General features: G+C 69.3%; 1 protein-coding gene across 1 annotated transcript in view; it reads right to left on the bottom strand.

Annotated features, from left to right (window-relative positions):
• The window catches only part of Muc2 (mucin 2, oligomeric mucus/gel-forming), a 37,203-nt gene extending 22,932 nt beyond the window's left edge, over positions 1 to 14,271 (bottom strand). The window contains 19 exon segments of the mRNA XM_048361473.1: positions 56 to 210; positions 752 to 852; positions 1,174 to 1,226; positions 1,968 to 2,223; positions 2,430 to 2,556; positions 2,711 to 2,805; positions 3,320 to 3,481; positions 3,567 to 3,704; positions 4,394 to 4,463; positions 5,286 to 5,396; positions 5,550 to 5,688; positions 6,595 to 6,712; positions 6,924 to 7,049; positions 7,132 to 7,342; positions 7,455 to 7,564; positions 7,648 to 7,738; positions 8,042 to 8,156; positions 10,150 to 10,420; positions 14,190 to 14,271. Coding sequence (XP_048217430.1) covers positions 56 to 210; positions 752 to 852; positions 1,174 to 1,226; positions 1,968 to 2,223; positions 2,430 to 2,556; positions 2,711 to 2,805; positions 3,320 to 3,481; positions 3,567 to 3,704; positions 4,394 to 4,463; positions 5,286 to 5,396; positions 5,550 to 5,688; positions 6,595 to 6,712; positions 6,924 to 7,049; positions 7,132 to 7,342; positions 7,455 to 7,564; positions 7,648 to 7,738; positions 8,042 to 8,156; positions 10,150 to 10,420; positions 14,190 to 14,271 — 2,531 coding nt within the window.
• Between the last annotated feature and the right edge of the window lie 531 nt (positions 14,272 to 14,802).

The following is a 14,802-nucleotide window of genomic DNA, read 5'->3' on the forward strand; positions in this document are numbered from 1 at the left end:
CTCCACCCACGCCCCCCCCCGCGCCCCCCATCAGCGCCCAGGGGAGACCGCCCACCAGGTGTTGTTGCAGTCCAGGCTGATCCGGTCCCCCGGGAGGTACAGGTCCTTGTTGTGCACGCACGGGCACTCCTCCTCCACCACGCAGCCCCCGCGGCCGTCGTCCAGAAGCCCGTTGGGGCACACGCAGCCGCTGACACACTCCATGTGGTACTGAGGGCAGGGGAGGCAGGCCTGTGAGCCCGGCCCCTCGGGTCGGGAGCCGACGCCGCCCCGGGCCCGGGCTCTGCACGGCCTCCGAAACCCGCCTCAGCCCACCGCCGGGCAGAGACGCAGGGGACCGCCAGAGCCCCACGGTGGCCTCTGTGTGTGCCCCCGGGAGGGAGCCCCCACACACGCGCACACACACACGCACACACACTGCCACCCACCAGGCCGTGTCACACACGCACGCTGCCACCCACCAGGCCGTGTCACACACGCACGCTGCCACCCACCAGGCCGTGTCCACACACACGCACACACACACGCTGCCACCCACCAGGCCGTGTCCACACACACACACGCACGCATGCACACACACACACACACACTGCCACCCTCCCAGGGACAGGAAGTGTCCTGTCCATGGGGTTCAGGCCAGGCTGGTGGGCGGGTCAGGGTGAGGCCCTGCTGCTCCCTCCACACCAGCTCCGGCAGCCAGGGACCTCCCCCCCCCCGCCTGCCCCCCCACCGCAGCCTTGGTAACACGCACATAGCCAGCCACCAGTGCCTGGCAGCTCCTTGGACGGGGGTTCTGAGTGGCCAGCGCAGTCAGGTTGCTGCAGTCAACGAGGATCTTTGGGGCCTTACAGCCTGCAGGATGGAGGGAGTGCCTTTAGCTCAAGCTGGACATGGAAGGTGGGGGGGGGGGGGCGGGCGGGGGGGGAGGGCAGGGGGAGGGCAGGGCAGCCTGCAGGATGGAGGGAGTGCCTTTAGCTCAAGCTGGACATGGAAAGTGGGGGGGGGGGCGGGGGCAGGGGGGAGGGCAGGGGGGAGGGCAGGGGGAGGGCAGGGCAGCCTGCAGGATGGAGGGAGTGCCTTTAGCTCAAGATGGACATGGAAGGGGGGAGGGGCAGGGGGCGGGCAGGGAAGCAGGCAGCAGGCAGCCCTGCCCTGCAGGCCGCATACACTTACTCTGGCTCAGCAACTTGACCCGCCTGCAATTCAGCCTTCCATTCTGGCAAACGCTGTGAGAGAGACGGGGGTTCATGGGGCCCGGGCCCAACGCCCACTCAGGAGAGTCACAAACGGCCCCCACCCTCTGGGGACAGTGCCAGCCCAGCTTCCCTGGGACTCCCGACGCCAATCATCTCTGCCCCTTTGGAGTCCTCGTTCCCCATAGAGTCCCCAAATCTTGGTTTGGGTGGAGATCTGGAGCAGAGACCCAGGGCAAAGACCCAGGACCCAGGGCAGAGAAGACTCGGAGCAGAGACCCGGGGCAGAGACCCAGGACCCAGGGCAGAGAAGACTTGGAGCAGAGACCCAGGGCAGAAACCCAGGACCCAGGGCAGAGAAGACTCGGAGCAGAGACCCGGGGCAGAAACCCAGGACCCAGGGCAGAGAAGACCCAGGGCAGAGACCCAGGGCAGAGAAGACCCAGGGCAGAGACCCAGGGCAGAGAAGACCCAGGGCAGAGACCCAGGGCAGAGACCCGGGGCAGAGAAGACCCAGGGCAGAGACCCGGGGCAGAGACCCGGGGCAGAGAGGACTTGGAGCAGAGACCCAGGCAGAAACTCAGGACCCAGGGCAGAGAAAACTTGGAACAGAGACCCAGAGCAGAGACCCGGGGCAGAGACCCGGGGCAGAGGCCTGGGGCAGAGAAGACCCAGAGCAGAGACCCAGGGCAGAGACCCGGGGCAGAGAAGGCCCAGCGCAGTCCCTCCACCCTGTTCCCCACACCCCCGCTGTCCCGTGCCCGCCACGCCCACCAGCGCTCCTCCTGCCGCAGGATCACTTCTCCAGCCTCCAGGTAGAGGCCGTGGTGGTAGCAGGAGCACTTGGCCAGGGGCACGCAGCGGCCCTTCTCGTCCAGGAAGGTGTGGTCCGGGCAGCCGCAGCCGTCCACCGGGGCAAAGCCCTTGAGGCAGTGGGTGTCCCCTTCGGAGAGCGAGCGGCAGGTTTGCTGGCAGGTGGTCAGGTTGTACAGGAAGACCTGGGAGTTGGGGCAGGAGCCCACGTCCTTGTCTAAGGGGACCACGGGGCAAGAGAGAGGGTGAGGAGACTGGCCTCCGGCGCATGCCCCCAAGCCGGTGCCCGAGGGCCGCAGACGTGGGTGCACCCCCTCCCTGCAGCACCCCTGCTTCTGGCTGGGAGCAGGCACTAGGCGGGGCCTGTGGGGACCCACCCTCCCGGCCCCACCTCGGGCCAGAGCGGGCAGGCCGGGCACTCACTGCAGACGCGCTCCCGCCAGCCCCAGAGCATGACGCCCTTGGCCGCGCAGGCCCGCGCGTAGGAGGACAGGGCCGCGCACAGGCAGTCTTCATTGTTCTGACAGTTGCACGTGTCGTATTTGCACCTCTGGACAGCAAACCAAGGCAGCGGACGGTGAGGGGGGGAGGGGGCGTGGCCCAGCCACCTGTGCCCTTGAGGGCCTCGCACGCACGCACGCGTGTGTGACACACCTCAAGCGTGCAGCCCCCCCCCGGCTGCACACCGCACCCCGCACACCCACCTTGTAGTATTCGGTGGGGTCCACGGCCAGGTGGCACTTGCCAAAGGGGGTCTCGGCCCTCCGCAGGAGGGAGCACCAGTGCTCGGCGTAGTTGGCTGGGGAGAGGTCGGAACCTCAGCGGGGCCCGGGCCGCTCCGCAGACCCCCCGTCCAGTCGCTCACTCGGGCCGAGGGACAGGATCCCCTCCCCCTCCCCCAGGCCCCTTCCTCTCTCCAGTCAGCTCTCCTTGCCCATCACCCACCGCCTCTGCTCCTCCAAGGAGAGTCCCCCCCATCCCCCCACCCCGAGTCTCCACTTAAAGCAGAATCCGGAGCGGCGGGGCCCTGGGGCTAGGACCCCAGTGTGGAGGGGCAGATGAGAGCTCAGGCTGCCTCTCGTGGTACCAGGCCAACCCCTGGGCAGGGGCCACCACCCACTGAGTAGCGTGTCTGGCCCTCGCGGTGTCACCCAGTGAGCCGCGGTGAACAGGCCTGTCTGCGGTGGGCAGCAGCAGGTGACAGGCTGACACCCCATCCACCAGGGCCCGGACCACCCCAAGGCCACACTAGCCAGGGCTCAGGCACTCAGGCAGGCCGGTGCGCAGTCTGCGCCGGGCCGGGGCCTCACCGCTCTCGATGTTGAGGGAGCACGGGTCATCCAGCCAGTCCAGCTTGTCGTGGCAGCTTGTCTGGGCCTTCCAGGTGTTGGCGAAGCCGGCACCCGTAGCCTCCACCAGCCCACCGGACGTCATGAAGTCATCGCTTTCCAGGCCATTGAAGTTCCCACAGAGGCCTGAGGGGCCAGCACAGGGTTGGGAAGGGACCAGGACTGGCAGAGGACCGGCCCCAGGTGGGACACGCCTGTCTGAGCCACTCACCCTGCACCTGCCCCTGGGAAGCCTGGTCCAGAGTCACAAAGAGCTGCATGACCGGAACCAGCTGCACCTGCAGCCGCAGCCCGAACACCGTGTTCACAACAATGTGGTAGGAAGAGGGTTGGAAGACAGCGAAGCTTGCTACAAGACAAAGGCACAGTGAGCAGGATGGAGCTCCTGGGTCTCGCTTCCCCATAGCAGTCCAGGGTCAGCACCTCCTCCAGGACAGTCCAGGGTCAGCACCTCCCCCAGGACAGTCCAGGGTCAGCACCTCCCCCAGGACAGTCCAGGGTCAGCACCCCCCCAGGACAGTCCATCTCCCCCAGGACAGTCCATCTCCCCCAGGACAGTCCAGGGTCAGCACCCCCCCAGGACAGTCCAGGGTCACCATCTCCCCCAGGACAGTCCAGGGTCAGCACCTCCACCAGGACAGTCCAGGGTCAGCACCCCCCCAGGACAGTCCAGGGTCACAATCTCCCCCAGGACAGTCCAGGGTCAGCACCCCCCCAGGACAGTCCAGGGTCACCATCTCCCCCAGGACAGTCCAGGGTCAGCACCTCCCCCAGGACAGTCCAGGGTCAGCACCCCCCCAGGACAGTCCAGGGTCACCATCTCCCCCAGGACAGTCCAGGGTCACCATCTCCCCCAGGAATGTCCAGGGTCACCATCTCCCATCACAACCAGAAGGGGCTGGAGAGTGGACACTGTCTGTGTCACCCCCCCCCCCCCGCGCTCTCCCCAGTTTCTGGGCCTGGTGCAGGTCACCTGTCTGAAAGGCTGGCAGGGCCAGCGGGCCAGCAGCAGCTGCAGGGACCCCTCTGGGGACTCACCAGCCACGTGGGGCAGGGTCACCTCCAGCTCATTGAGCAGCACACTGCCATCGGACTTAAAGGCCACCACCTGCAAAGGAGGCCAAAGGAGGCCGGTTTGGAGAGTTCTCAGAAAAGTGCGCATAGAATGACCGTCCCACCCAGCGATACCCTCTTGGGGGTTTATTCAAAAGAGGGAACGTCGGGATCCAGTAAAGACACTAGCACACCCATTTTCCTTGCTGCACTATTCACCGCGGCCAACAAACGGGTCAAGAAAATGCACGTACATTTACATATATGCACCTACATATGTACGTATCACAGAATTTTACTCATTGATTTGGGAAAACGACCTGTCATTTGCAGGGAAACGGATGGGCCCTTTGCGTGAGGAAAGTGAAGCCAAGAGACGAAGGATGTGTGTTTTCTCTCCTATGTGGCGGTGAGGTCTGATGAACACAAGGGCAAACGTGTACAGGGCCGCACGTGCTCACACCATGGTGTGCACACGCAGGGAGGAGCCCAACGGTGGACACCTTTGGACCGCTAGCTCGCACTTGAACCAAGTGGAAAGTGGGAAGCTGGACTGGGTGCTGTTGGGGGAGTCGGGGCCAAGGGCAGCCGGGCAGGAAAACGGAGGGAAGGGCAGGCAAGTGCAGTCCTCACACTCAGTGCACATGGGAACATGGAACCAGGTGGCCTGGGGGGTGGTGGGGGGGGGGAAGGCGGAAGGGGTGACACCTATCGAGGTGCAAGCATTGCCCTCACAAACCGGCTGCTGCTGAGCGGAAACCCCTCTGTACACCTGCTTAACGTCATCATCTAACTCCAAAGAAAGGTCAAAGGTCCACAGGCTGGAGAGGGTCTGCAGAGCTCAGGGGGGGTACGGGCGGGGCGCCGGGGCACCCACATTCTTATTCTTGTCCATCAGCAGCACCACGGTCTTTAGGCAGGTCTGCTTGTCGGTGGAGCCGCATGGGGCCAACTCTCCCAGGAGGGCGAAGGAGTCGTTGTGATCTCCCTGGGGGAGGAGGGGCGGACACCTCGCCGTGAGGGCCGGCGGCCGCCCGGGGCCCCGGGACACCGCGGCCAGCCCACCTCAACCGCGGTGGCCCAAGACCGGCCACCCCAACCCCCCCGCCACAGGGCCGGCCTGGCCTGCCCCGGCGCCTACCTTGGTCAGGACATAGTAGCAGTCCCCGTGGAAGGTGAACTTCTTCCCGTCAAAAGTGGAGATGTGAGCCCCGCCCTCCAGGGCGCAGGTCCCCGGGCAGGGCAGGTCCTCACACACCCAGCGGCCGGCGCGGCAGGTGCTGCCGGGCAGAGGGACGGGGCCGAGGCTCAGCGGCACCCTCCCTGCTGGGCCCCGAGCGCCCCGGGCCTGGCCCCGCCCCCGGGCCTGGCCCCGCCCCCAAGCCCCAGCCCTGAGACTCACCACTACTCAGTCTTTGCTGACCTCCTGGCCTGGCCCCGCCCCCGGGCCTGGCCCCGCCCCCGAGCCTGGCCCCGCCCCCGAGCCTGGCCCCGCCCCCGGGCCCGGCCCCGCCCCCAAGCCCCCGAGCCCCGAGACTCACCACTACTCAGTCTTTGCTGACCTCCTGGCCTGGCCCCGCCCCCGGGCCTGGCTCCGCCCCCGGGCCTGGCCCCGCCCCCAAGCCCCAGCCCCGAGATTCACCACTGCTCACAGTCTTTGCGGACCTCCTGGCCTGGCCCCGCCCCCGGGCCTGGCCCCGCCCCAGTCCTGGCCCCGCCCCCGGGCCCGGCCCCGCCCCCAAGCCCCCGAGCCCCGAGACTCACCACTACTCACAGTCTTTGCTGACCTCCTGGCCTGGCCCCGCCCCCGGGCATGGCCCCGCCCCAGTCCTGGCCCCGCCCCCGGGCCCGGCCCCGCCCCCAAGCCCCCGAGCCCCGAGACTCACCACTACTCACAGTCTTTGCTGACCTCCTGGCCTGGCCCCGCCCCCGGGCCTGGCCCCGCCCCCGGGCCTGGCCCCGCCCCCGGGCCTGGCCCCACCCCCAAGCCCCAGCCCCGAGATTCACCACTGCTCACAGTCTTTGCGGACCTCCTGGCCTGGCCCCGCCCCCGGGCCTGGCCCCGCCCCAGTCCTGGCCCCTCCCCCAGTCCTGGCCCCGCCCCCAAGCCCCGGCCCCGCCCTCAAGCCCCGGCCCCGCCCTCAAGCCCCGGCCCCGCCCCCAAGCCCCCGAGCCCCGGGACTCACCACTGCTCACAGTCGTTGCTGACCTCCTGGCCCGGCATGTACAGGTGTCCATGCAGCCTGCAGTGGCACTGGCTCACAGGGACACAGCCGCCCCCCGTGATGTCGTCGTACACAGTGCCTGGAACAGACAGGAGAAGGGCGTCCGCCCAGGCGCCCCGCGAAGGGCCAGCCCCCGGCGAAGGCCTCCCTCCAGGCCTCCCACGGGCCGGTTTACCCACCCCACCCTCACTGTGACCCCCTCCGGCTCACCGAGGATGGGAGGGGTCCCTGCGCCTCCTCCCCCACCTGTGCCCCACCCCGTGGGTGGGGGGGAGCCCCAGAGCACCCACCTTCCGGGCAGAAGCAGCCATCCATGCGGTGCTCCTCACACAGGCTGCTGACCTCCAGGTGCGAGCAGGTGTCCATGCAGGGCGAGCCGCTCTCCAGGTAAACCATGTTCCCGGGGCAGCTCTTGGCTAGAGGCAGAGGGGGCCGTGAGCCCGCAGATGGCACCGGACAGGGCGCCGCCCCGGGGGCGCCGCGTCCCCAGCTGCTTACGGCAGAGCGAGGCGGTCCTCCAGCTCCCGGGCCGGCCGCCCGCGTGGGAGCACTGGCGGGAGAACTCGGCGACGGTGCTGCACTCGCAGGCGCCCCCGGGCGGGCACCGGCAGCGGTCCTGCTCGCAGGCCCGCACGTACAGCTCCACGGGCACCCGCGCCTGGCAGTCCTCAAAGGCGGAGGCGGTCAACAGCCGCTCGCACTCGGCTCGCTGGACGGGGGACAAGACGTTCTCCTCCCGTCCCCCACTGGCGTTCCCAGGCCTCCCCCCACCGAAGCCAGCAGGGGCGGGTCCCCCGGGGGGCCCCCAGCCCGCCACTCACGTGCTCGGAGCAGGCCTCGGGGGCCGGCGCCTCCCCCGGGTCGTCGCACTCCACTCCTGGCTTGTTGATCTTCTGCAGGTTCCCAAACTCCAGGGCGCTGAAGCTGATGCCTGGCGGGCAGAGGTTTGGTCAACGTGGCAGAGCAAGGTAGGGGGCAGGTCGCAGTCGGCAGGAGCCCCGGCCCAGAACCCACCTTCCGAGAGGAATTCCGAGTAGGTCTGCAGGCCGTTGTAGTCCCCACAGAGGCCGCAGGTGTGGTTCCGGAACCTGCCGTCCAGCTCCAGCTGCGAGGGACAGGGAGCAGGGAGTGGGCCCCGGGTGCCGGGCTGCCACCGAAGCCCCCGGCCTGCCCAGAGCCTCGAGCAGGCCGGGGAGAGGAGGCCCGGGGCCAACAGGCGGGAGCCCGCTCAGAAGCAGCACCTGCCAGGCGGCGGGCCCAGGGCGGCCCACTGCCCTGCAGCCCGAGGTCCCCTCCAGGAAGCAGCTGGGGGCCGACAGGAGCTGCTCCCAGAGGCGGCCTCCGTCAGCCAGCCAGGGCCCGCCCCTGGGCTCCCCCGGCCCCCCCAGCCTCCAGATGCCGCACCCACCATGACGGCGTCCTCGCGGTTCCACATGAGGACCAGGCCGGCCCGGGAGTAGACTTTGGTGTAGGCGTCGTTCTTCTCGATGAGCAGCCCAGAGCTGTAGTGTGGGGTGCTGACCCTGGAGGGGCGCCAGGGGTCACCGGCCAGCCTCGCCCCTGCCCAGGAAGCGCCCTCCCCCGCAGCTTATCCCGGGGGTCCTGCAGTCCACGGGGGCTGAGGCCGTGTCCCTAGGAATGGCCCCAGGCCCCCCTCACCTCCAGTCCCAGCTCCCATCCTGGGACGGCACACAGAGGGCCAAGCTCGGGAGGGACCCGGCAGAGGCCCAAGATGGCCGGCCCCGGGCTGGCCAGGCCTGCCTGCCGGTTTCCCTTCACCCTCCCCTCTGCCGGCCGTGCCCCAGGCCTGCACCCCCCCCCCAGCCCTGAGGGAAGGAGCAGGCTGGATCCCAGCCCCTTGCAGGCCCTGGCTCTGAGGGACACCCCCACCCCATCTGCCCGGGCTAGGAGCCCCTCACCCTCGCCCGGAGCCAGCCCTGTGCTGGCCGGGCACCTCCTCACCCCAGCCTCCAGCCCTCTGCCACTCCCCACCCACCCCATCTGGAGTGGGGGGGGACGATGGAACCCATGCGGGAAAGAATCTCTTGAAACGGGAAAAGGGCAAATCCCACAGGCTGGACAGGAATCCACCTGAGAGGCCTCTTTGTTCCCGGGACAATGCAGGAACAATAGCACGGGCCTTCTGCAACCTGAGCCTGGGTGCCAGGACTCGGGCTCTGGAGGCCACTCCCCACCCCCAAGCCTGAGGACCCCGGATCTGGCGGCCACACCCCAACTTCCAAAGAAGCTCACAGGACAAACAGGACCTGTTGTTCACGGAGGGGACTCATCCATGTTTGCTGAATGAATGCATGACCTGAGCTCAAACCTCAAAGCCATGCGCCAGGGCAGAAAGAGGCCTCACAGAGGGGTCAGGAGCACGCTTCCCCAGCCCAGCAAGCACCCTCCTTACTAGGACAGCGGAGGGGACACTGCCTGCCCCCCCAGGACAGCGGAGGGGACACTGCCTGCCCCCCAGGACAGAGAGGGGACACTGCCTGCCCCCCCAGGACAGCGGAGGGGACACTGCCTGCCCCCCAGGACAGTGGAGGGGACACTGCCTGACCCGCAGGACAGAGAGGGGACACTGCCTGCCCCCCCAGGACAGGGAGGGGACACTGCCTGCCCCCCCAGGACAGAGAGGGGACACTGCCAGCCCCCCAGGACAGAGAGGGGACACTGCCTGCCCCCCAGGACAGCGGAGGGGACACTGCCTGCCCCCCAGGACAGCGGAGGGGACACTGCCTGCCCCCCAGGACAGTGGAGGGGACACTGCCTGACCCGCAGGACAGAGAGGGGACACTGCCTGCCCCCCCAGGACAGGGAGGGGACACTGCCTGCCCCCCCAGGACAGAGAGGGGACACTGCCAGCCCCCCAGGACAGAGAGGGGACACTGCCTGCCCCCCAGGACAGCGGAGGGGACACTGCCTGCCCCCCAGGACAGCGGAGGGGACACTGCCTGCCCCCCAGGACAGAGAGGGGACACCGCCTGCCCCCCAGGACAGCGGAGGGGACACTGCCTGCCCCCCCAGGACAGAGAGGGGACACTGCCTGCCCCCCAGGAGAGGGGACAGTGCCAGCCCCCCAGGACAGGGAGGGGACAGTGCCAGCCCCCCAGGACAGCGGAGGGGACACTGCCTGCCCCCCCAGGACAGAGAGGGGACACTGCCTGCCCCCCAGGAGAGGGGACAGTGCCAGCCCCCCAGGACAGGGAGGGGACAGTGCCAGCCCCCCAGGACAGGGAGGGGACAGTGCCAGCCCCCCAGGACAGAGAAGGGGCACTGCCTTCCCTCAGGACAGCAGAGGGGACACTGCCTGCCCCCCCAGGAGAGGGAGGGGACACTGCCTGCCCCCCAGGACAGAGAGGGGACAGTGCCAGCCCCCCCAGGACAGAGAGGGGACAGTGCCAGCCCCCCAGGAGAGGGGACACTGCCTGCCCCCCAGGACAGAGAGGACAGAGAGGGGACACTGCGTGCCCCCCAGGACAGGGAGGGGACAGTGCCAGCTGCACTCACATGGCCCCGTTCACCACGGCCAGCTGGTGTGTGAGGTAGATGGTGTCGTCCTTGATGGTGAGAAGGACGGACTCCACCCGGGGGGGACCGCCGCCCTCGCCCAGGCCCCGTTTCAGGTGCACAGCAAATTCCTTGTAGGCGTCTCGGCAGTCAGAGGCAAAGTTGTAGTCGCAGAGGCCGGGGAAGCGGAAGACGTCGCCGTCGAAGGTCTTGTAGTGGAAGTCGCCCCAGGTGCTGCAGACGTTGTGGCCATGATTTCGGGCCCGGCCTTCTGATGGAGCAGCAGGAGACACAGTGGGCCCACCGGCCCGGGAGGGCCCCCCCCTGAGCCCAGCCCAGCCCCTAGCTGACCCCAAGCCCCCCCCCGAGCCCACCCCATCCCTAGCTGACCCCAAGACCCTCCCCGAGTCCACCCCCTCCCCTAGCTGACCCCAAGACCCTCCCCGAGTCCAGCCCCTCCCCTAGCTGACCCCAAGATCCCCCCCGAGCCCGGCCCATCCCCTAGCTGACCCCAAGACCCTCCCCGAGTCCACCCCCTCCCCTAGCTGACCCCAAGCCCCTCCCCAAGCCCACCCCTCCCCTAGCTGACCCCAAGCCCTTCCCCGAGTCCAGCCCCTCCCCTAGCTGACCCCAAGACCCTCCCCAAGCCCACCCCTCCCCTAGCTGACCCCAAGCCCCTCCCCGAGCCCACCCCATCCCTAGCTGACCCCAAGACCCTCCCCGAGTCCACCCCCTCCCCTAGCTGACCCCAAGACCCTCCCCAAGCCCACCCCTCCCCTAGCTGACCCCAAGACCCTCCCCAAGCCCACCCCTCCCCTAGCTGACCCCAAGACCCCCCCGAGTCCAGCCCAGCCCCTAGCTGACCCCAAGCCCTTCCCCGAGCCCAGCCCCTCCCCTAGCTGACCCCAAGACCCTCCCCGAGTCCAGCCCCTCCCCTAGCTGACCCCAAGCCCCTCCCTGAGCCCACCCCATCCCTAGCTGACCCCAAGACCCTCCCCAAGCCCACCCCCTCCCCTAGCTGACCCCAAGACCCTCCCCGAGCCCACCCCCTCCCCTAGCTGACCCCAAACCCACCCCATCCCTAGCTGACCCCAAGCCCACCCCATCCCTAGCTGACCCCAAGATCCTCCCCGAGTCCACCCCCTCCCCTAGCTGACCCCAAGATCCTCCCCGAGCCCACCCCATCCCTAGCTGACCCCAAACCCCTCCCCAAGCCCACCCCATCCATCGCTGACCCCAAGCCCACCCCATCCCTAGCTGACCCCAAGCCCCTCCCCAAGCCCACCCCATCCATTGCTGACCCCAAGCCCACCCCATCCCTAGCTGACCCCAAACCCCTCCCCAAGCCCACCCCATCCCTAGCTGACCCCAAGCTCACCCCATCCCTAGCTGACCCCAAGCCCACCCCATCCCTAGCTGACCCCAAGCCCCTCCCCAAGCCCACCCCATCCATCGCTGACCCCAAGCCCACCCCATCCCTAGCTGACCCCAAGCCCCTCCCCAAGCCCACCCCATCCCTAGCTGACCCCAAGCCCCTCCCCAAGCCCACCCCATCCCTAGCTGACCCCAAGCCCCTCCCCAAGCCCACCCCATCCCTAGCTGACCCCAAGACCCTCCCTGAGCCCACCCCATCCCTAGCTGACCCCCAGCCCCTCCCCAAGCCCACCCCATCCCTAGCTGACCCCCAGCCCCTCCCCAAGCCCACCCCATCCCTAGCTGACCCCAAGCCCCTCCCCAAGCCCACCCCATCCCTAGCTGACCCCAAGCCCCTCCCCAAGCCCACCCCATCCCTAGCTGACCCCAAGCCCCTCCCCAAGCCCACCCCATCCCTAGCTGACCCCAAGACCCTCCCTGAGCCCACCCCATCCCTAGCTGACCCCCAGCCCCTCCCCGAGCCCACCCCATCCCTAGCTGACCCCAAGACCCTCCCTGAGCCCACCCCATCCCTAGCTGACCCCAAGCCCACCCCATCCCTAGCTGACCCCAAGCCCACCCCATCCCTAGCTGACCCCAAGCCACCCATCCCTAGCTGACCCCAAGCCCTTCCCCGAGCCCACCCCATCCCTAGCTGACCCCAAACCCCTCCCCAAGCCCACCCCATCCATCGCTGACCCCAAGCCCACCCCTCCCCTAGCTGACCCCAAACCCCTCCCCAAGCCCACCCCATCCCTAGCTGACCCCAAGCCCTTCCCCGAGCCCACCCCCTCCCCTAGCTGACCCCAAGCCCACCCCTCCCCTAGCTGACCCCAAGCCCCTCCCCAAGCCCACCCCATCCCTAGCTGACCCCAAGCCCTTCCCCGAGCCCACCCCATCCCTAGCTGACCCCAAGCCCACCCCATCCCTAGCTGACCCCAAGCCCACCCCATCCCTAGCTGACCCCCAGCCCCTCCCCAAGCCCACCCCATCCCTAGCTGACCCCAAGCCCACCCCATCCCTAGCTGACCCCCAGCCCCTCCCCGAGCCCACCCCATCCCCTAGCTGACCCCCAGCCCCTCCCCGAGCCCACCCCATCCCTAGCTGACCCCAAGCCCACCCCATCCCCAGCTGACCCCCAGTCCCTCCCCGAGCCCACCCCATCCCCAGCTGACCCCAGACCTCTCCAGAGGTGCTCTCCGGGGCCCCAGAGCAGGGCCCTTGGCCCGAAAGTTCCCTACCCCAGAGCTTCTCATCACCCTAAAGCACATCTGAGCTGCAACCTGGGATGAGATGCAGAGCAGGCATGGGACTGAGGGGCTCGGGCCCCTGTGCTCCCCACCTCGGGCCCTGCGCTGGCCCAGCCCCGTGCATCCCCGGTGCTCCCCACCTCAGGCCCTGTGCTCCCACCTCGGGCCCTGAGCTGGCCCAGCCTGGTGCATCCTCGGTGCTCCCCATCTCAGGCCCTGTGCTCTCCAAGCCCCGTGCATCCCCCGTGCTCCCCACCTCGGGCCCTGAGCTCCCCGCCTCGGGCCCTGTGCTCTCCCAGCCCCATGCATCCTCCGTGCTCCCCGCCCTGGGCCCTGTGCTCTCCCAGCCCCATGCATCCCCTGTGCTCCCCGCCTCGGGCCCTGTGCTCCCCGCCTCGGGCCCTGTGCTCCCCACCTCGGGCCGTGTGCTCCCCACCTCGGGCAGTGTGCTCCCCACCTCGGGCCGTGTGCTCCCCACCTCGGGCAGTGTGCTCCCCACCTCGGGCCCTGTGCTCTCCCAGCCCGTTGCATCCCCCGTGCTCCCCACCACTCCACGGCACCTGGTGCTCCCCTCCCTCCCCTCCCCTCTCACCCAGGCAAGGCAGCTTCCCCGGACCCTCAAGGCTGTCACGGAGCCGAGGCCCCGGGCAGCGGTCCCTGCTGCGGCTCTGAGCCACCCTGATGGGACGGACGGCCTTGACCTCTGCCCCCAAAGGTCCCCTGTGCCTGCCTCCCCCCCCCCGCTCCCCCTGCCTCCCCCCGCTCCCCCAGCTCCCCCCTGCTACCCCTGCCTCCCCCCAGCTCCCCCTGCCTCCCCCCAGCTCCCCCTGCCTCCCCCAGCTCCCCCAGCTCCCCCCTGCTCCCCCTGCCTCCCCCCAGCTCCCCTTGCCTCCCCCAGCTCCCCCAGCTCCCCCCTGCTCCCCCTGCCTCCCCCCCGCTCCCCCTGCCTCCCCCCGCTCCCCCAGCTCCCCCCTGCTCCCCCTGCCTCCCCCCAGCTCCCCCTGCCTCCCCCCAGCTCCCCCTGCCTCCCCCCTGCTCCCCCTGCCTCCCCCCTGCTCCCCCTGCCTCCCCCCTGCTCCCCCTGCCTACCCCTGCTCCCCCTGCCTCCCCCCAGCTCCCCTGCCTCCCCCCGCTCCCCCTTGCCCAGGGACCAGAGCCCTCCGGACGGCAGCTGCTCCGCCCACTGCAGGGCCCCGTGGGCGCTCACGCTGGCCGGGTCCAGAGGGACGATGGGAGGTCCAGGCCCCCGTCCAGCCCGAACCCCTCAGGCTGTGTGTGTGGGGGGGGTCCCACCTTGTGTTCCCAGGCTGCGCTCCCCACTCGGGCTCCCCCAGGACGCTCTGCCCTCGCCCTTGCCCCGCTCCCCACACCTCTCACCTCTCTGGAGCTCGGAGCCCCCAGCCAGGGCCAGGGCCAGGGCCAGGCGGACGGCCACCAGAGCAGCGAGCGGCCGCCCCATGGTGGCTGGGGAGGCAGCGCGGGGGAGAGAGCGGCCCCAGGCAGGGGTCTAGGACTTATATGCCCAGCGGGTGCCCGGGCGGGGGGGGGGGGGGAGGGCGGTGGTGGGCGGAGCCGGGTGGATTAGGAGGAAAACAGCTGTGGGGGCTCCCGTGGGTCACCGTGGGGAAATATTGACTCGGGCTATCAGAGTTTATCCGTTTACGACTTTCTGAGTAAACTTGGCCTTCCTCGGGATGCGGCACCGCCACCCCCCCCCCATGCCGGCACACACCCAGGACATAGCTCCCGTCCCTTCCAGCCCCGGCTAGGACCCGGCCCCGGGGGAGGGGAGCTGCTTGCCACAGTGCACCCCAGCGGGTTCCTCGACCTCCCCGGCCCCCCACCCCCCCCGCCCCCGGCCACACTCAAAGCCCAGGTAGGACGAGGGGCTCCCGGCTCCGTGTTTCCCTTCTCCCCCATTCCAGAGACTCATCGTCCGCACACGACTTGGCTGAAACAGCCAGAGGGCCTGGGGTCTGCTCAGGCCCGG

The sequence above is a fragment of the Perognathus longimembris genome, chromosome 13, assembly GCF_023159225.1.
Source record: "Perognathus longimembris pacificus isolate PPM17 chromosome 13, ASM2315922v1, whole genome shotgun sequence".
NCBI classification, from domain to species: domain Eukaryota; kingdom Metazoa; phylum Chordata; class Mammalia; order Rodentia; family Heteromyidae; genus Perognathus; species Perognathus longimembris.